Below are 20,790 nucleotides of genomic sequence, written 5' to 3'. Positions count from 1 at the left end.
CCTATTTTAAACAGGCCTTGAATGTCTTAAAAACAAGCTTTTGATTGTTTTTGCTAAATAAATTAGAAATTCAGCCTCTGAGCCATGTCTTTATCATCTCATTCTCTAACCTCATTATCTATGCAGGATTCTGAGTGGGCGGGGCTATGATAATGACGCTCTGTGCTGATTGGCTGTCTGAATGACACGATACAACGCTACGAAAAAATGGCGGAAGCTCCGGCCGGTGGAGTTAGTTGTGTGCGTGGTTTCACGCATCGGAGGCCAAACAATGTAAATCACATTTTGGTTACGTACAGTACTCGAGTTGTAAAAAAAAATCAGGGGGGATGGTGGATTTTATCACACGGGGACAGATAATTTGTGCTGATTACAAAAATATATAATATATTACAAATAATAGCAGTGACCAAAACACCTGCAGAAATACTGCAGGAATGACATAGCAGCAGTTAAATGCAGCCTTCTGTAAGCTTTAAATATCCACTGGGCTTACATCAAATACATCAAAACACAAAAATAAAAACAGTTTTCTGAACTTATCAATATGATTCTGTCCTTCACAGGATAAGTAAAATGGATCACTGCAAAAATTCTAAATCTTAACAAGAATATTTGTCTTATTTCTAGTTAAAATGTCTCATTTTAGTAAAAAAAATCTCATTACACTTAAAACAAGACTCATCACTGGAAAAAAACAACAATTCTCTCCTGTTTCAAGTAGATTTTCACTTAAAATAAGTAGAAAAATCTGCCAGTGGAACAAGATTTTTATTGCTTGTAATGAGAAGATAAATCTTGTCCCACTGGCAGATTTTCCTACTTATTTCAAGTGAAAATTTACTTGAAACAGGTGAAAATTGTCAAATAAGTTATTTTTCTGGTGTTATTTTTCTGGTGATGACTCTAAATGTTGAAATAGCAGTAAAACCACATTCATTGATGAAATGACATAAGGGATGGGAAGGGGGGATGGCAGTTTTACAGGGGGGTGATTTTGACCGTTTTTATTTCAGGGGGGATGCCATCCCCCCTCATCCCCCCTCAACTCGAGTACTGGTTACGTAACGACGGGAGCAGAATCTGAACGGCTCGTAGATCCACATCACACTGGATGGCTCATCCGGGCGGCTGTACAGACACTGCAGAATCTGGTTGCTTTCCTCCTTCTGAGTTGGCAGGCTGAGGGGAGACCACTTTATAAATGTTAAAGCAAGAAAAAACATGTTTTTCATAATAGGTCCCCTTTAAGTTTGGCACACTTTTGAGTAAATATGCTGTTGGGAGGGGGAGTTGTTACCATGGTAACAACTCCTGTCACAGCAGTAGTAGCAGCACCGCTCCGCTATTTCCCGTTTATCCTGGCCCAAACAAGATGACATTATATAATATTATTATATACGAATATTATAATATTATATTATGCTTAGCTAGTGTCCATCAATCCACACTAATACATTTCTCCGGAATGAGTATGGATAGTTCATACTATTGAGTACGTACTAATGTTTCGGACACAAAAATCTCATACTGTTTTTGCTACTCATTAGGGTGGAAGGATGGAATTTCGAACGCAACTTCTAGTTCCACGTCCTAGTTCCAGGTCTAAGTTCCAGGTTCTAGTTCCAGGTCAGAATTGAATTCCTAGCACCAAAAAAGTACAGAAAGTGACAATATACAACAATCTAGGACTAAGAGAAGCTGAGACCTTTTGGTCTTTTCGACGGGAGCCATTTTGAATTTTCTGCAAACCGGCCACTAAGGGGCTGTCCCAATTTGTTTGCGGTGGTTTTTGAAAACCGTATGTCCATACTGTAGGCTACCTAACACCATGCCAAATATCAAAAACGTGTTGCCAAGTGCACAATCTTTATGATTTTTGACATATTCCCTCCCAGCTATGATCCGTTCTCACGTTGTGTCTTGTGTTTCAGGAGCGTCTGCACTACGAGACTCTGAGCCAGCACCTGGGGAAGCTCGGGGAGGACGCGGGGAAGATGGTCCACCGGGTCATCGACCTGACCCGGCCCGAGGACCTGGACGGTGAGTGACCACGTTTACATGCAGTCAAAACTCGGGTTATTGCTAATATTCCAGTTACTGAAACATTGGGAATAATCTGTTTCCACGCGTGAGCCAACAGGGTTATCCCTGTATACATGGTAATTAATCATTTGGGAAATCTGGATCAAACCAGCGACGCACGAAGAACGTCATGACGTAATTAGCGTCATTTCCACTTCTTCTTCCTGTATCCAAATCCAAAACAACAACAATAACAGCAGCACGGCGAATAATCACCAGCCCGGTACAAGTCGCCTTTTTCAGCGTCTTCCAGCGGAGCTTTATCTGGTCTGGCGTTCCTACAAATGCTGCTTCGCCCAACTTTTCTCTCACCTTCTTGTAAATCTCACTATCCCGGTACTTTCTACCGTCTACAAATGCAGAAATGTTCATATCCTTCATTACATTTATGAAGTGATTAGTCTCCTCCTGGTCTTGTGTTTCTCCATGTTTATAAGAACTTCCTGGACTCAAAAGACCAACATTCCTTGCGAAAAGAGCATGTGCAGAAAACAAATTCCTGTTCCTTGTGATGGGGAAATCCCGTTAGATCAGGGGTGTCAAATGTGTGGCCCGCAAGAAGTTTCCAATGCAAAAACACGAAATGTTAATTTACTAAAAAGGAAGGCATAAATAATTGCCATGAATCACATCATATCTGATAATATATTTCTTCTACAAATCCATCGTTATTCCACAAATAGAGCAGTTTTCAAAAAATTTTTAGTTTTCTAGAATGCATTTGCCGATTTTATTTCTTTGTAGACGGTCGTTTATTTTTATTAACTGACTACTATTATATATTTTCGCAGGAAAAATATCACTGCTAAAAAAGATGATGTAATAAGAAAGATTTTGTTTTTAATTAAATTTCCTATAAAAAAGCGAAATAAAAAAAACATACTTGTTTCTGTTTATCTTTGTAAAATGATATTAAAAATATCTTACATAATTTGAAAAAAAAATGAGAAATTTCAAGAAAAGATACTGAAGAAATATATTTTTCATAATTAGAGTGTAAACAAAGTGCATATTTCCTTTAACATTAACTAAACTGATATTGGATTAGATAACAATAGTAAAAAAGAGAATTAGAGAAAACATTTTCCACTCAGTTTTTGTTATTTTGAGCGTGCGGCCCACAAGAAAAAAATTGGTCAAATACGACCCGCCAAGCAAAATGAGTTTGACACCCCTGCGTTAGACTATGACCAAATATTCAGGTTAGAAAAGGAGTAACCCAGGGGTCATATTCGGGTTTTTAAAAACCGGAGCATTTCCCGGTTATTCAAAGGGGTTATTGGTGTTTACATGGCCGTGCAAAACCGGGTTATTGCTAATATTCTGGTTAGAAAAGGGTTATTGACTGCATGGAAACGCAGTCAGTGTCTCCATGTTTGGTCTCAGAGCGTTTCTGGCCCGTCGGGCCGCCGGCGCCGGAGCGTAAACACCTGCAGGTATTCACCTCCTAAACAAGTCGGACAAATATTTATTGTGCCGCTCCGGCTGGACGCCGCGGCAGTAAACATCCCCGGGACACGCTGAAGTGCATGCTGGGAGGCCGGCCCCGCCCCCTGTCAGGGTCTGGGACACCAGGCCCCGCCCCCTTCCAGAGGAGACATACCAGGCCTGGATTTGGTCAACGGCCCGTCCTGGCAGGACCCGGGTCCGGGTCCACATCCTAGTTCCAGCTCCTAGATCCAGGTCTTAGTTCCAGGTCTTAGTTCCAGGTCTTAGTTCCAGGTTCTAGTTCCAGGTCCTAGTTCCAGGTCTTAGTTCCAGGTCTTAGTTGCAGGTCCTAGTGCAGAGTCCTGGACCTGGAAGGTCCTTGACAGACCTGGACCTGCAGAAGCGGTCCTGGAACCTGATTTGATTTGATTAGATTTTTGATTTATTCACACACACACACACATGTGAATTGGTCTCCTGGAGAATCAAAAGCTTATGGTAGGAGCCAATGAACATAAATACATTAGACAGGAATACATACATGCACTTACACTTATATACACACTTAACAATACAACATGCACTTTATACTAGACTACCACTTACATTACAACATATAACATTACAAACACTTAAAGGAGCTTGAAGCAGGATTTATGAAAAAAAAAATTCGTATAAGTTTTAAGTTTTCTAGTAATAATGTCAGATGAAGCGTTCCAAACCAAAAAGAATGAGCCCTCTAGTGTATCTCTCCGTTGCCTTGAACAGGCTGTGTGCTGCAAAATGTGCTGCAATTCTGGGCCCGAATTTCCCGCGCTGTCCTGCGGATGTGACGTCACATGACGCTGCATTAGTTAGAGAAATAACAGGAATAATCGTTCAGTTGCGGCTACAAGCACCAAAATTGGCACACATACTCCTTAGGGGTTGCTCTTTTCATAAAACCATTATGCCAGAAAAAAAAAAACATGGCAGCCTTTTTTCAAGATGGCCGCCATCGAATATACAGTAATATTGCATTTTGCAATAAAATCCAATAGAGTTGTCCTATTGGAATGAACTTGGTGTCAAATCATAACCTTTTCACTATGTATAATCTAAATTTGGACTCCTTGTACCATATATCAGTCCCAGAAAAAGCAAAACTTGAGTTTTTTTTGTTATGTTTGACATTGGTAAAATGGATGGCAGTGTATACTTTAGTATTGTTAGAGATTTTGTGTGTGTTTTTTTCGGCACAATGGTTTTATCAAAAGAGCAAGAGTATGTGTTCCAATTTTGGTGCTTGTAGCCGCAACTGAACGATTCACCTGTTTTCTGCCTGTTATTTCTCTAACTACATGCGCGTTCTCCCGTGCCGGCTTCGCTGTTGGCTGCAGGAACCCCGCCGGCCGTCGTGGCTTATGAGTCTCATTTCTTATTCTTGCCTCAAGCTCCTTTAACATGAAACATTTTGTGGTCCCGAAGTGTACATTTATATATATGAGCTTAACAATTGTTTCTTTAAGTGGCGTTGGAATATGGAGATGGACTGTGACTTTTTAAGGCTCATCATTCAACTCGTTCCCGAATCTGTGTTTCCCCGACACACAACACTCATACTTGTTCCCACAAGTTTAAGTTTTTTTCCTATAATAAGGTGTTTATGGAACGGAGATTGGGATGAGTTGAGTTAGTCTGTGATTCAAACCTGAGACCACCTGATATATTGTACCAGCATTATGGAAGTAGTTATATTCCTGGACCTGACCCTGACCTGGACCCTGACCCGTCTCCCTCTCCGTCTCCTAGGCAACAGCATGGCGGAGGCGCGGGTGTTCCGGGAGTCCCGCGGCCGCGGCAGCAGCAGCGAGCCGCACATCAAGAGACCCATGAACGCCTTCATGGTCTGGGCCAAAGACGAGCGGAGGAAGATCCTGCAGACCTTCCCGGACATGCACAACTCCAACATCAGCAAGATCCTGGGTGAGTATGGGGGGCGGGGGCGCGGGCAGCTGTTCTGTCCATTTCTGCTGCTTTGTCGAAAAAAGCTACCGCCGCATAAACCAATAGCGTCTGTCTATCGATTTTTGCTACCTTATCAAAAAATGCTACCTAACGGTGTCTACCTTTTGTAGAGCAACAATTTTATTGTGTTTTACTCCCTAAACCACTTCCTTTTCCCCCCAAGTGGTCCCTGTCGCTTGTCAGGCCGTCATTGTAAATAAGAATGTTCTTAATGACCTGCCTGGTTAAATAAAGGTCAAAGCGCAATAGAATTTGTTTTTTTTTCTCTTTATCGTATAATGTTCACAAAGTGTAATGCAATTCATGTCATGGGTAGTGTATTTTGGAGGATCAAATACTCAACATCCCATATTATCAATTTGAAATCAATATTTCAGGGGTAGCATAATTTGATAGTCCAGTAACGTCCTATCAAATAATGCCCCCGTCACTTAATCCATTCAGGTAAGATACTAATCACCTCACTGCCACTGCAGGATGAATCTCAGCATTCTTATACCTCAATTTATCCATTTTAAATCAATATTTCAGGGGTAGCATGATTTGATAGTCCAGTAACATCCTATCAAATACTGCTCCCTTTGAGGATGTTACTCACCGTTAACAGCAGCATGGACTGAAGGGATGCAAGAACTTATGGGCGTGGCAATCTTTGAAAATCGACTGCACAGAACCACAAAGTAGCAGTTCTGGACGGGTAGCATGGATCGACAGAATACCGGTCCTGGTGAACCACAAATGTTTGTGAGCAGAACTGTCAGAACCTCTCCGGAGGGTTTTTGTGTCTAAAGCGCCACGTGATATTCGACCTCAAACCGGGTTCTTGTGTCTTGTTGCACCGGGAACCCCGAGTAGTTTGATGCTCGTACCATTTATACGATATCTTCGCTGAAAACTGGGAGAAGAAGAAGCAGATTCCAGGACGCTGTCTTCTACCGACCGCTAGGGTCTGGATCTGGACCCTAGTGGTCTGTAGAGGATCTGCAGGTCTGGATCTGGACCCTAGTGGTCTGTAGAGGACCTGCAGGTCTGGAGAACCTGGAGACCCTGGAGACCCTAGAGACCGTAGAGACCTGAAGACCCTAGAGACCTGAAGACCCTAGAGACCCTAGAGAACCAGAGACACTAGAGACCCTAGAGAACCGGAGACTCTAGAGATCCTAGAGAACCGGAGACTCTAAAGACCCTAGAGACCCTAGAGACCCTAGAGAACTGGAGACTAGAGACCCTATAGACCATGGAAACCTGGAGACCCTGGAGGTCCTAGAGACCCTAGAGACCCTAGAGAACCAGAGACACTAGAGACCCTAGAGAACCGGAAACTCTAGAGACCCTAGAGAACCAGAGACACTAGAGACCCTAGAGAACCGGAAACTCTAGAGACCCTAGAGAACCAGAGACACTAGAGACCCTAGAGAACCGGAGACTCTTGAGACCCTAGAGAACCGAAAACTTTAGATACCCTAGAGAACCGGAGACTCTAGAGACCCTAGAGACCCTAGAGTACCGGAGACTCTAGAGACCCTAGAGAACCTAAGACTCTAGAGACTCTAGAGACCCTAGAGAACCTAAGACTCTAGAGACCCTAGAGAACCGGGGACTCTAGAGACCCTAGAGAACCGGGGACTCTAGAGACCCTAGAGAACCGGAGACTCTAGAGACCCTAGAGAACCTAGATAACCAGAGACTCTAGAGACCCTAGAGACCCTAAAGACCCTAGAGAACCGGAGACTCTAGAGACCCTAAAGACCCTGGAGGCCCTAGAGAACCAGAGACTCTAGAGACCCTAGAGAACCGGAGACTCTAGAGACCTTAGAAAACCAGAGACCCTAGAGACCCTAGAGAACCAGAGACTCTAGAGACCCTAGAGACCCTAGAGAACCGGAGACTCTAGAGACCCTAAAGACCCTGGAGGCCCTAGAGAACCAGAGACCCTAGAGACCCTAGAGAACCGGAGACTCTAGAGACCCTAGAGAACCGGAGACTCTAGAGATCCTAGAGACCCTAGAGAACCGGAGACTCTAGAGATCCTAGAGACCCTAGAGAACCGGAGACTCTAAAGACCCTAGAGACCTTGGAGACCCCGGAGGCCCTAAAGATGTGGAGACCCTGGAGACCTAGAGACCATAGAGACCTGGATATTCTAGAGACCTCGGAGACCCCCAGAAGTCCAACCAAAGCGTTGTAACGGTTCCTGAAAGTCTCCCAGGGTCGGATGTGGGTCTCATCTTCCTGGAGTCGCAGCAGGACCAGGACAAACCTGGTTGTGTACATGAGAGACGTCTGTAAACCTTGATGTCCCTGACACGATAACACAGCTGGACCGGGGGGGGCGGGGGGTCTTAAGAAAACTTCCTTGGTGTTTCCTGTGTCACAGTAAAGAGGAGTTTGTGATAAACGGAGGTAAACAGATGTTCAGGAGACAGTAAACGCTCTTCATCACTCCTCCTCCTCCTCATCTAAACAAGCCTCAGAACCAGGACTCAGGACCCGCCGAGGCCTAAGAACACGGAGGTCCTGCAGCTCCGGTCCCACCGACCGAAACAGGAAACAAAGATCGTTGGGAGAGATTTATAAACGCTATTCTGTTTAAACATCCACTTCAATCTAAGTAGCATAATTACAGCAGTTGTCCCAGGTGTTCTCATCTCTCATGACCCTGAACTCAACTGTACGAACTAAACGGACTGAAATATCTTCTTAAAGACGCCAGAGATGTTTGGAATATTTCTAAAGTTCTCCAGCAAAGCTGCAGATAATCAGTGATGGGGGTTTTCATTTCCCGACTCTTTGTTATTGCCCAGTCAACTGGGTCGCCCCTGTTGGTCGGGTCGCCTAGTTAGTCGGGTCGCCTAGTTGGTTGGGTCGCCTAGTTGGTTGGGTCGCCTAGTTAGTCGGGTTGCCTAGTTGGTTGGGTCGCCTAGTTGGTTGGGTCGCCTAATTAGTCGGGTCGCCTAGTTGGTTGGGTCGCCTAGTTGGTTGGGTTGCCTAGTTAGTCGGGTCGCCTAGTTGGTTGGGTCGCCTAGATAGTCGGGTCGCCTAGTTGGTTGGGTCGCATAGTTAGTCGGGTCGCCTAGTTGGTCGGGTCGCCTAGTTGGTTGGGTCGCCTAGTTGGTTGGGTCGCCTAGTTAGTCGGGTCGCCTAGTTGGTCGGGTCGCCTAGTTGGTTGGGTCGCCTAGTTGGTTGGATCGCCTAGTTGGTTTGGTCGCCTAGTTAGTCGGGTCGCCTAGTTGGTTGGGTCGCCTAGTTGGTTGGGTCGCCTAGTTGGTTTGGTCGCCTAGTTAGTCGGGTCGCCTAGTTGGTTGGATCGCCTAGTTGATTTGGTTGCCTAGTTGGTTGGGTCGCCTAGTTGGTTGGGTCGCCTAGTTGGTCGGGTCGCCTAGTTGGTTGGGTCGCCTAGTTAGTCGGGTCGCCTAGTTGGTCTGGTCGCCTAGTTGGTTGGGTCGCCTAGTTGGTTGGGTCGCCTAGTTAGTCGGGTCGCCTAGTTGGTCTGGTCGCCTAGTTGGTTGGGTCGCCTGGTTGGTTGGATCGCCTAGTCGGTTGGGTCGCCTAGTTGGTTGGGTCGCCTAGTTGGTTGGATCGCCTAGTCGGTTGGGTCGCCTAGTTGGTTGGGTCGCCTAGTTGGTTGGATCGCCTAGTTGGTTGGATCGCCTAGTTGGTTTGGTCGCCTAGTTGGTCGGGTCGCCTAGTTAGTCGGGTCGCCTAGATAGTCGGGTCGCCTAGTTGGTTGGATCGCCTAGTTGGTTGGATCGCCTAGTTGGTTTGGTCGCCTAGTTGGTCGGGTCGCCTAGTTAGTCGGGTCGCCTAGTTGGTTGGGTCGCCTAGATAGTCGGGTTGCCTAGTTGGTTGGGTCGCCTAGTTGGTTGGGTCGCCTAGTTGGTGGGATCGCCTAGTTGGTTTGGTCGCCTAGTTAGTCGGGTCGCCTAGTTGGTTGGGTCGCCTAGTTGGTTGGGTCGCCTAGTTGGTTGGATCGCCTAGTTGGTTGGGTCGCCTAGTTCGTTGGGTCGCCTAGTTGGTTTGGTCGCCTAGTTGGTTGGGTCGCCTAGTTAGTCGGGTCGCCTAGTTGGTTGGGTCGCCTAGTTGGTTGGGTCGCCTAGTTGGTTGGGTCGCCTAGTTGGTCGAGTCGCCCCGTTGGTTGGGTCGCCTAGTTGGTTGGGTCGCCTAGTTGGTTGGATCGCTTAGTTGGTTTGGTCGCCTAGTTGGTTGGGTCGCCTAGTTGGTTGGGTCGCCTAGTTGGTCGGGTCGCCTAGTTGGTTGGCTCGCCTAGTTAGTCGGGTCGCCTAGTTGGTCTGGTCGCCTAGTTGGTTGGGTCGCCTAGTTGGTTGGATCGCCTAGATAGTCGGGTCGCCTAGTTGGTTTGGTCGCCTAGTTGGTCGGGTCGCCTAGTTGGTCGGGTCGCCTAGTTGGTCGGGTCGCCTAGATAGTCGGGTCGCCTAGTTGGTTGGATCGCCTAGTTGGTTTGGTCGCCTAGTTGGTCGGGTCACCTAGTTAGTCGGGTCGCCTAGTTGGTTGGGTCGCCTAGTTGGTTGGGTCGCCTAGTTGGTTGGGTCGCCTAGTTGGTTTGGTCGCCTAGTTAGTCGGGTCGCCTAGTTGGTTGGGTCGCCTAGTTGGTTGGGTCGCCTAGTTGGTTTGGTCGCCTAGTTGGTTGGGTCGCCTAGTTAGTCGGGTCGCCTAGTTGGTTGGGTCGCCTAGTTGGTTGGGTCGCCTAGTTGGTCGGGTCGCCCCGTTGGTTGGGTCGCCTAGTTGGTTGGATCGCCTAGATAGTCGGGTCGCCTAGTTGGTTGGGTCGCCTAGTTGGTTGGGTCGCCTAGTTGGCCGGGTCGCCCCATTGGCTGGGTCGCCCCATTGGTCGGGTCGCCTAGTTAGTTGGGTCGCCTCGTTTTCCAAGTTGGCCGGTCAGCTGGGTCGGTTACCAGGTTCTGGGTCAGAGGGGTGAGTGATTCCTGGTTATCTGGTTAGGAAGTGAAAACCCACCAAACTCTGTAAATATATTATATTGATATTATAATACTCTCAATGTATTTAATCTCCAAAAACTGACAAAAACCACAAGAGGCAATAAAAGCACCAGCATGAGATGATGAGTGTCTAACGGTCCCCCCCCCCCCCCCAGGCTCCCGCTGGAAGGCCATGAGCAACCAGGAGAAGCAGCCGTACTACGAGGAGCAGGCCCGGCTCAGCAAGATCCACCTGGAGAAGTACCCCAACTACAAGTACAAGCCCCGCCCCAAACGCACCTGCATCATCGACGGCAAGAAGCTGCGCATCGGCGAGTACAAGCAGATGATGAGGTCGCGGCGCCAGGAGATGAGGCAGTTCTTCGTGGGGTGAGTGGTGGTGGGGGGGGGGGAGCCGTTAGAAAACTAGTTCCAGAAACTGTTCAACTTGAGGTCAGCAGTCCAAAAACTTTGGGTTCGGATGATTGACAGGCGACATCAGCTGTCAATCAGGACGGAAATAAGATGATGTCATCACCGATATATGTAAACAGATCCGTTAAACTCAAACGGGAGATAAACCTAAATACAAGTTACGACCAAGAGGCGCTTAGGCCACGCCCACAAACTTGATTGGCGCATGACTTTGAAAATTGATCGTTCGTTCGTTCGGGCCTCCCCTGACCGGGGGTGCACGGGCGGGCGCGGCGGCGGGGTGGCACCATTCCCAGGTGTCTATGTCTTATGTTGTCAGTATGAATGGGGGGATGTTGGACCGTTTCCCCCTCCGTCTGGGGGCTCCGGCGGCGCCGGGGGCGCCCGTGGAGGTACGGTGGGGCCCTGGCCCGGCTCGGAGGGCCGGCCCCCGTCTACTGGATGGCCGGTGGGGGGGCGCGGGTGTCTTATCAGGGTCGGCTTTGCTGGTCCTGCTTCCTGGCTTCGGCCTCCGCTCCCCCTCCTTCCCCCCCTACACGATTCATACGCACATAGGCGCAGGGCGGGGGGTCCGGGTCGTGGGGGGCATTGTCCCGCGTGGCCCGGCACTCCCCGCCTCACGGGGAGTGCCGTTAACGGATAACGGATAATGGATAACGATCTGTTTTCCGTTTTTTATTATCAAAACAAAAGATGGGAAACTGATTATTTTGGATTATATCTCTATTTTTATTTTGTCATTTAAAAAAAAAACAGATGGCCGCGAAGTACACGGACCAGGTTTCCTCAGCCTGGATCCGTTAGCTGGGAGCTCCGCTGTGTTTGGAGCGTAGTTGGGGCAGCGAGGGGAAACAGTGGCATCGCCCTAATGGGAACCAGCCGCCGGGGCCTTTAAAGCCGCGGCTCGTGCTGCTGATGGATTCACCAGAGCCGCTTTAACAGGCTGTCATTTATTAAATCAGGACAATGCCTTGCTCGCGGGCGGTCCGACCGGGCGGTCCCACCCGGGAACGAGGCAGGCGTCACGGCTGCCGTGTGTGGTCAAGGAAACAGGCCGGTCTCTCCGGGTCTGGACTACCCGTCAAGGCCCGTCCCATTAATCCGGGCCGGCACCGGCTGAGAGCTTTAATGTGAAAATGGGCCGAGGAGGAGAAGAGGAGGAGAAGAGGAGGAGAAGAGGAGGAGAAGGGGCTCGGGAGGAGGAGGAAGGTGACGGCGGTTTTCCAGGACGATGAGCGTCGACGAAGATTCCTTCTGCATCTGAGCAGCTTTTATAGTCATCAGGGAGCCACGTGCCCAGATGAAAATAATCCCTTTAACTTTTAAAAGTTAAAGAGACTTCAGTTCTACTAGTCCTGGTTTCAGTTCTACTAGTCCTGGTTTCAAGTTTACTAGTCCTGGTTTCAGGTCTACTAGTCCTGGTTTCAGTTCTACTAGTCCTGGTTTCAGTTCTACTAGTCCTGGTTTCAGGTTTACTAGTCCTGGTTTCAGTTCTACTAGTCCTGGTTTCAGTTCTACTAGTCCTGGTTTCAGGTTTACTAGTCCTGGTTTCAGGTCTACTAGTCCTGGTTTCATCTCTACTAGTCCTGGTTTCAGTTCTACTAGTCCTGGTTTCAGTTCTACTAGTCCTGGTTTCAGTTCTACTAGTCCTGGTTCTAGTTCTACTAGTCCTGGTTTCAGTTCTACTAGTCCTGGTTTCAGGTCTACTAGTCCTGGTTTCAGTTCTACTAGTCCTGGTTTCAGTTCTACTAGTCCTGGTTTCAGGTTTACTAGTCCTGGTTTCAGGTCTACTAGTCCTGGTTTCATCTCTACTAGTCCTGGTTTCAGGTCTACTAGTCCTGGTTTCAGTTCTACTAGTCCTGGTTTCAGTTCTACTAGTCCTGGTTTCAACTCTACTAGTCCTGGTTCCAGGTTTACTAGTCCTGGTTTCAACTCTACTAGTCCTGGTTCCAGGTCTACTAGTCCTGGTTTCATCTCTACTAGTCCTGGTTTCAACTCTACTAGTCCTGGTTCCAGCTCTATTAGTCCTGGTTCTAGTTCTACTAGTCCTGGTTTCAGGTCTACTAGTCCTGGTTTCATCTCTACTAGTCCTGGTTTAAGTTCTACTAGTCCTGGTTCTAGTTCTACTAGTCCTGGTTTCAGGTCTACTAGTCCTGGTTTCAGGTTTACTAGTCCTGGTTTCAGTTCTACTAGTCCTGGTTTCAGTTACTAGTCCTGGTTTCAGGTCTACTAGTCCTGGTTTCAGTTCTACTAGTCCAGGTTTCAGTTATACTAGTCCTGGTTTCAGTTCTACTAGTCCTGGTTTCAGCTCTACTAGTCCTGGTTTCAGTTCTACTAGTCCTGGTTTCAGTTCTACTAGTCCTGGTTCTAGTTCTACTAGTCCTGGTTTCAGTTCTACTAGTCCTGGTTTCAGTTCTACTAGTCCTGGTTCCAGTTCTACTAGTCCTGGTTTCAAATTTACTAGTCCTGGTTTCAGGTCTACTAGTCCTGGTCTACTAGTCCTGGTTTCAGCTCTACTAGTCCTGGTTTCAGTTCTACTAGTCCTGGTTTCAGGTTTACTAGTCCTGGTTTCAGTTCTACTAGTCCTGGTTTCAGCTCTACTAGTCCTGGTTTCAGTTCTACTAGTCCTGGTTTCAGTTCTACTAGTCCTGGTTCTAGTTCTACTAGTCCTGGTTTCAGTTCTACTAGTCCTGGTTTCAGGTCTACTAGTCCTGGTTTCAGTTCTACTAGTCCTGGTTTCAGCTCTACTAGTCCTGGTTTCAGTTCTACTAGTCCTGGTTTCAGTTCTACTAGTCCTGGTTTCAACTCTACTAGTCCTGGTTTCAGGTTTACTAGTCCTGGTTTCAACTCTACTAGTCCTGGTTTCAATTCTACTAGTCCTGGTTTCAGTTCTACTAGTCCTGGTTTCAGTTCTACTAGTCCTGGTTTCAGTTCTACTAGTCCTGGTTCCAGTTCTACTAGTCCTGGTTTCAGTTCTACTAGTCCTGGTTTCAGTTCTACTAGTCCTGGTTCCAGTTCTACTAGTCCTGGTCTCAGGTCTTGTCTTGTTTCTATGGCAACATCATAAAAGAGGATGTTTGGACAGTTTTGATCAGAGTTCTGTGTTTAAAACCGTGTTTTCCTCCTTCTGTCCCTCGTCTTCAGGCCTCAGCCACCGATCTCCCTGAACCGCAGCCCGGGGGGCGTGGCCGTCTACCCGGGCGCCATCACCATGGCAACGGCGGCCACGCCGTCGCCCCACCTGACCTCAGACTGCTCCAGCAACTCGGCGAGCCCCGAGCCGACCACCCCGGTCATCCAGAGCACGTTCGCCATCAAGGCCGAGCCCGGCGGGGCCTTGGGCGGGGCCTTGGGCGGGGGCGGGGCCAGCAACGGCAGGGGCGGTGCCAGCCTGGACCCGCCCAGCGACCCCACCAACGGCGACGACGACATGGACATGTACGAGGACTTCGAGGACGAGCCCAAGTCGGACTATAGCAGCGACCGCGAGGCGCAGGAGGCCATCGGCGCCAACTGAGCACGCTCAGAAAACAGAAACTCTCAGGACACTGAGCATACCCAGACCGGATCCAGCTCTGGGCATGCTCAGAACGCTCTTGGAGCAGCGTAGCGACGGACGCCTGGTGGAAAAAAACAGGGCTGATGGGAAACGATGACCCAAGAACCCGAACAATCACGTAAAACATCCAGCTGAGGACGAACATCGGCGTCTCTGACAATCTCGCTAGGAGCGGAGCGGACGATGGGACGCCTGGTTCGTGAAGCGCTAGCGCGAGGCGCAACGCGTCCAGAACTCCGACAGCTACTTGGTCTTAAATGTTTCAGGAGTGAATTGGTTTTTTCTTATTATTGACTTTTTTTGTATTTTTTTTTCCTGTTTTTGTCTTCCGGCCTCCAGACTTCTCCGATGCGTCGCCGAGTCTGGAACGTCTGGAACTTGAAATTTGGAAAGTTTTTAATATAAATCCTAGCTTGTAATGTTGTAGTCTTATATGAGTTCAGTGCTGCATCCTCTTCTCTAAAAAACTGCTTACGAACGTTACTGTCGGTTGTGACCTTTTGACCCCAGCTCAGGTATGATGTGCCAGCTTGTGAATGTGCTGATTTTTTTGTTTTTTATTTTCATTCAAATAGAGTTTTAGGACTTTTTCAGACTGTCGAACTAAAGGGACTAAAATCCCTCCAATTGTTAATCAGTGGCAGGAAGAAGTTTGTGAAACCTTGGAAAGCGCTGGCCTGAGCCATAGGAGCTCCGGTCACATGACCCCGGAGGAGGTTTTGGTAAATTTCAAGTTGGGGGGGGGGGTGGAATAAGACCAGATCATGATGCTTCCTCCACCGTGCTTCACCACTGGAGTCCTAGCCGTGTTGGCAGTTCCCTCCGTCCAACGGACTTTTCCTTTTTTTGGACGTTTTCAAAACTGATTCTGAGTCAAATAGTTAAAGCTAAAGAACCTGAATATTGTTTATAAAGTCTTAGGGCCAAATCCACAAAAGGATTTTGCGGCTTTTGCGGCGCTAAACTGGTGCAAATGAGACAAAAAGAGAGCGTCTAATTCACAAAGCACCCGCAAAGGACGAATTGCACCACAAACTGCCCTGCCAAGCAAATAGTGTCATGGTGCGCCTGTGCCATTTGCATGCATGTAAATGAGGTAATATTCATACATTCGGCGCAAAATTGCCCCCTTTCTATGCAAATAAGCCTCATTGCAAAAACCGTCTAATTCACAAAGGCCAGCGCTATTTGCCACACGCAAAAATAGTGGAGCAAATACCGTCTTTTCGAAGCGTGTATTAACTGCGCGCAAACTCACTCCTCACTCCCCATCTGTCTCTGTTTCTCTCTCTCTTCAATATCATTCAAGCCTGTGTGATACTGAATGATATTAAGGGTGAAATCTATAGTCAGACATGACTGTAGACAGTCAGATCAAGTGGGGTTGTGGACTTATCTCGGATTTAAAAATAAAAATAACAGGACGGAGCTCAGGATTCATCCATACAGTAAGGGGCTGCTTTATTACAAACAATTCCACCATATAAACATATAAATCTAGCAATAAAATTATGTATATTAAAACTGCATTGTCAGTGCACCAAGACAAGTTGGAGACTATTGGATATCACCAAAGGTCCAATCCCACGTATCCCACGGTGATATTTTTGACCTGCGGCCCGCCGCCATAGGCTACGCCGTCGTTTTAACGCGGAACCATAAATCAGGCTTAACAAGCGCGCATTTGTCAGTTTTCTTTTCGTCTTTTCAACTGAGCATGCAAACACATAAACTGAGGGTGCAATGCTGATGCACCCTCGTAGAACCGGGCCTGCTGGAAACAGCTCCGCTCACTTACTCAGACAAGGGAAAATTGCACTCAGCTGCAAAACTTTATGGGCGTGTTTGCGCCGGCATATCATTAGAGAAAAATCTTTTGTGAATAGGACCTTAAAGCGGGGCAAATTGCGGGCGCAAATGCGGCGCAATTCACAGCGGGCGCAATTTATTCTTTGTGGATTTGGCCCTTAGGTTGTTATTCGTTGCACTCAAAACTACGGAGGAACCGGAAGGAGGCGGTTAAGCCACATCGCAGCAGCCGCCCAGTGGAGAAGCACGGAGGCGGGAGCATCATGAAGCTGCTGCTTCAGGGCCTCAATTACTGCAGAACATCAGTTATTTCCAAGGGGTTCACATACTTTTATCCTGCCGCTGGATTATTCTTGTCGTTACTGAGTGAGGAAGTTCCCCCGACGTTGTACAGGTTTTCTTCAGATGTGCCAAACATTCACTCTTACTCGGGATGTTTTAGTCTTAAATGCAGCTGCTACAAACACATGTCTTACTCAGCAGCTTTTCTACCTGACGACTTCCTTCGAGGCGTCTGACCGTCGGAGCTTCGAAGTAGATTCCCTCCTCGTCCGAATCAGGCGGAGCTCAGGGAGGAACAGCTTCATGGACTCGTTCAGCCAACGCCGCCGGTCGAGCAGCCGAGGGTCTTACAGGTCTTAGAGGGTCGTTGGGGTCCCAGAAGGTCTTAGGGGGTCGTATGGGGTAATAGGGGGTCGCAGAGGGTCATTGAGCCGATGGATGTTGAGGGTCGCCGAGATTCTTCAACGAAAGCCTGGCTGAGGGTCGTTGAGGGTCTTTGATGGTCTTTGAGGATCTTCAATGGTCCTCAGGGATCTTTAATGGTCTTTGAGGGACTTTAAGGGTCTTCGAGGGTAGTCAAGTGTCTTTGAGGGTAGTCGAGTGTCTTTGAGGGTTACCAAGGGTCTTCGAGGCAAAGCTTGCTGAGGGTCGTTGAGGGTCTTCAATGGTCCTCGAGGGTCTTTGAGGGTTTTCGATGGTCTTTGATGGTCTTTGAGGATCTTTTATGGTCCTCAAGGGTCTTCGAGGGTCTTTGAGGATCTTTGATGGTCCTCAAGGATCTTTGAAGGTTTTCAATGGTCCTCAAGGGTCTTTGAGGGTGTTTGAGGGTCTTTGAGAGACTTCGAGGGTCTTTGAGGGCCTTTGAGGATCTTCAATGGTCCTCAAGGATCTTTGATGTTGTTTGAGGGACTTTAAGGGTCTTCGAGGCAAAGGTTGCTGAGGGTCTTTGAGGGTTTTTGATGGTCTTTGATGGTCTTTGACTTTGTCTTCAATGGTCCTCAAGGGTCATTGAAGGTCTTTGAGGATCTTCGAGGGTCTTTGAGGGACTTTGAGGGTCTTCGAGGGCCTTTGAAGATCTTCAATGGTCCTCAAGCGTCATTGAGGGTCCTGGAGGGTCACCAAGAGTCTTCAATGGTCCTCAAGGGTCTTCGAGTGTCTTTGAGGGACTTTAAGGGTCTTCAAGGGCAATCAAGGGTCGTTGAAGGTTACCAAGGGTCTTTGAGGCAAAGCTTGCTGAGGGACTTTGAGTGTCTTCGAGGGACTTTAAGGGTTTTCAAGGGTAGTCGATGGTCCTGGAGGGCCTTGGAGGGTCACCAAGGGTCTTCGAGGCAGAGCTTGCTGAGGATCGTTGAGGGTCTTCGATGGTCTTTCAGGATCTTCAACGGTCCTCAAGGGTTTTTGAGGGTCTTTGAGGATCTTCGTTGTCGAGGGTGTTTGAGGATCCTGGAGGGTCTTCAAGGGTCTTCGAGTGTCTTTGAGGGACTTTAAGGGTCTTCGAGGCAAGGCTTGCTGAGGGTCGTTGAGGGTCTTTGAGGGTCTTTGAAGGTCTTCGATTGTCCTTGAGGGTCCTGGACGGTCACCAAGAGTCTTCAATGGTCTTCAAGGGTCTTCGAGTGTTTTTGAGGGACTTTAAGGGTTTTCAAGGGTAGTCAATGGTCCTCGAGGGCCTTGGAGGGTCTTTGAGTGTCTTTGAGGGTCACCAAGGGTCTTCGCGGGTCTTTTGGGGACTTGGAGGGTCTTCAAGGGTCTTCGTGGGTCTTTGAGGAAAGACCCCCGGAGGGTCTTTGAGGGTCACCAAAGGTCATGGAGAGTCTGTGTTCATGAGTCCTGTAATCAACTCCCACATCTCCACGTCCATCAGCTCGGTTCTCGCTCAAAGGTCCGACGCTGCAGAAACTCCGTCCGTCTCCTGAACTCAGATCCTAAATCCTGAACGTCATGAATCTGTGAGTCTAGAAGTTTCTGAGGTTTTTGCCGCTTCACCAGTTTACATCTGGAGTTCCTGAGGTTTCCTCAGAAGGTTTTGGCTTCATCCACCAGATCTCCAAATATTATCCCTCGTGAATCTACATGTTTATGAGGTCAGAGGGAATATTTTCTTTCAGATTAGATTTGTTTGTCGGATTAAAACATCTGGAACGTTGAGGCGTTTACTTACGGACACAAGTTTGTTTTTTTAAAGGACTAAATTTATTCTTCTTTCACAGGTTCAATTAGTAGGGTTTCTTTCCCACAGATTTGCATTTATAAAGTGAGAACATTGTGTTTAATCAAAAATGACAATTTACCCCCGTTGAGTTGTGAAAAATCTTTTTTTTTAAGTTTCTTCCTCTTAAAGTGTAGATGAATGCTTTGGCGTCTTAAAGGGTTTGAGCTCCCACCATTTAGTGACCCCCCCCCCCCCCCCCCGAAGCTCTCGGCGGTCAATGTCTCTTGTTTTTTGGTACAAAAAGAAAAAGTAAAATAGCTTTTTTTTACTTTATGTGATAAAAGAGACTTGAGCGTTTCAGGAGGAGGATTTTAAAGGTACGTCGCTTCAACCAGGAACCGCTTTCTGCTGCATGTGTTGAAGATGAGTAAATGATGAGGGGAGGAAGGAGGAGGAAGGAGGAGGAGAACGGAGGAGGAAGGAGGAGGAGAAGGTGCTCCGCGGTCGCGGCAGTTTTTCCAGGCTGACGCCAGATGTTTGTCTTTCCTCGGCTGCAGCCGGCGGTCGTCACCACGCGGGCTGCTTTCCTCTTTTCTTTTCTACAAATGTCACTTTCTTTTCTCTGAAAAAACAGTATTTTTGCAATGTCTTTTTTTTTTTTTTTTTTTTTTTTTTTTACGACTCGTTCTCTGCTGTTTTTAAGGTGTTTGTAATTTCTAACCTCGGATCTCTGGCGGCAAACTTCTCTTGGTGTCTGACGTCTCTTTGTTTTTTACTTTTTTTTACACTCGGGGAAAAAGCGTCGCAAGCTGGGACTGAACATTTCTGCTCTCGTTACAGGAAAAGCCCTCAAACGTCGTTTCGTAGCGTCCCACACATCCTAAGCACTGGATATTAATTCATTGTTGTTGTTTTTTTTTTAGTATTGACTAATGTGAAGTTGTTTGATTTGAAACATGATAAATTAGTCAGTAACCAACCCTCTCCGGAGCCTCGTTCACGCCCGGCGCCGGAACAACGCCATTTCAGTAGAAACATTTCCTTTATTTAAGCAGGTGTTTTGGTTTCCGCAGCTCCAGCTGAGGTCATGTGACGTCTGAGGGGGTCATGTGACGTCTGAGGAGGTCATGTGACGTCTGAGGAGGTCATGTGACGTCTGAGGAGGTCACGTGACGTCTGAGGAGGTCATGTGACGTCTGAGGAGGTCACGTGACGTCTGAGGAGGTCATGTGACGTCTGAGGGGGTCATGTGACGTCTGAGGAGGTCATGTGACGTCTGAGGGGGTCATGTGACGTCTGAGGGGGTCATGTGACGTCTGAGGAGGTCATGTGACGTCTGAGGGGGTCATGTGACGTCTGAGGAGGTCATGTGACGTCTGAGGAGGTCATGTGACGTCTGAGGGGGTCATGTGACGTCTGAGGAGGTCATGTGACGTCTGAGGAGGTCATGTGACTTTTCTGAGGAGGTCAGGTGACCTCTCGTCCTTGAGGAGATGAGGTGACGTCAGCTGACCTCTGATGTCTCTGAAGGGTTATGAGAAGGTCATGTGACCTCTGACCTCTCTGAGATCAGGTGACTTCCCTGAACAGACCTCTGGTCTCGTCAGCTGGGGCCACACGTTTCATGTCACACCTTTTTGTGATGAGTATTGTATTTGAAATTCAATTGTGCATTTTAACATTTCATTGTATTTATTAGCCAGCTTTGGCTCTAAAAAGTGTCAGTACAAACTTGGTGAGAAAGACAATCCAAAAAATATATATAAATACCTAAAAAAATAAATAAAGACTTGAGTTTTTCTGTACCGGGCTGCCGTGTCTTTGCTTTTTTTAAAGTTTCCTTTTGATGTTGATGTTGAAACAAAAACAAACCTCAGACATCGAGCTGAAAACTGCAGAAGTCCGAGTTCAGGTCCCTGTGGAACTCATCTTTGGTTGAGAGGGCGGGGCTTCCTAAAAGTCAAGATTTTAAACCCTGAAGCACATTTATCTTCTCAAGTATATAACATGTTGCTACTCAGCTGACTTAAGCAGAGTTTGTTCAGTTACATCAACTTGAACTTAAACTTTAGTCTCAAATCTCACGTTTTAAAGCAGCA

General features: G+C 47.6%; 1 protein-coding gene across 4 annotated transcripts in view; it reads left to right on the top strand.

Moving 5' to 3' along the window:
• The window catches only part of LOC133443715 (transcription factor Sox-6-like), a 136,533-nt gene extending 119,505 nt beyond the window's left edge, over positions 1-17,028 (top strand). For all 4 annotated transcript variants that reach the window (XM_061720889.1, XM_061720891.1, XM_061720890.1 and 1 more), the window contains 4 exons: positions 1,935-2,043; positions 5,305-5,478; positions 10,634-10,847; positions 14,037-17,028. In XM_061720889.1, coding sequence (XP_061576873.1) covers positions 1,935-2,043; positions 5,305-5,478; positions 10,634-10,847; positions 14,037-14,409 — 870 coding nt within the window. In that variant the 3' untranslated portion in view covers positions 14,410-17,028. The remainder of the gene's footprint in view (positions 1-1,934; positions 2,044-5,304; positions 5,479-10,633; positions 10,848-14,036) is intronic.
• The last annotated feature ends 3,762 nt before the right edge of the window (positions 17,029-20,790 follow it).

Source organism: Cololabis saira, chromosome 5 (assembly GCF_033807715.1).
Source record: "Cololabis saira isolate AMF1-May2022 chromosome 5, fColSai1.1, whole genome shotgun sequence".
Lineage (NCBI taxonomy): Eukaryota > Metazoa > Chordata > Actinopteri > Beloniformes > Belonidae > Cololabis > Cololabis saira.
This window is presented reverse-complemented; position numbering and strand designations above follow the sequence as displayed.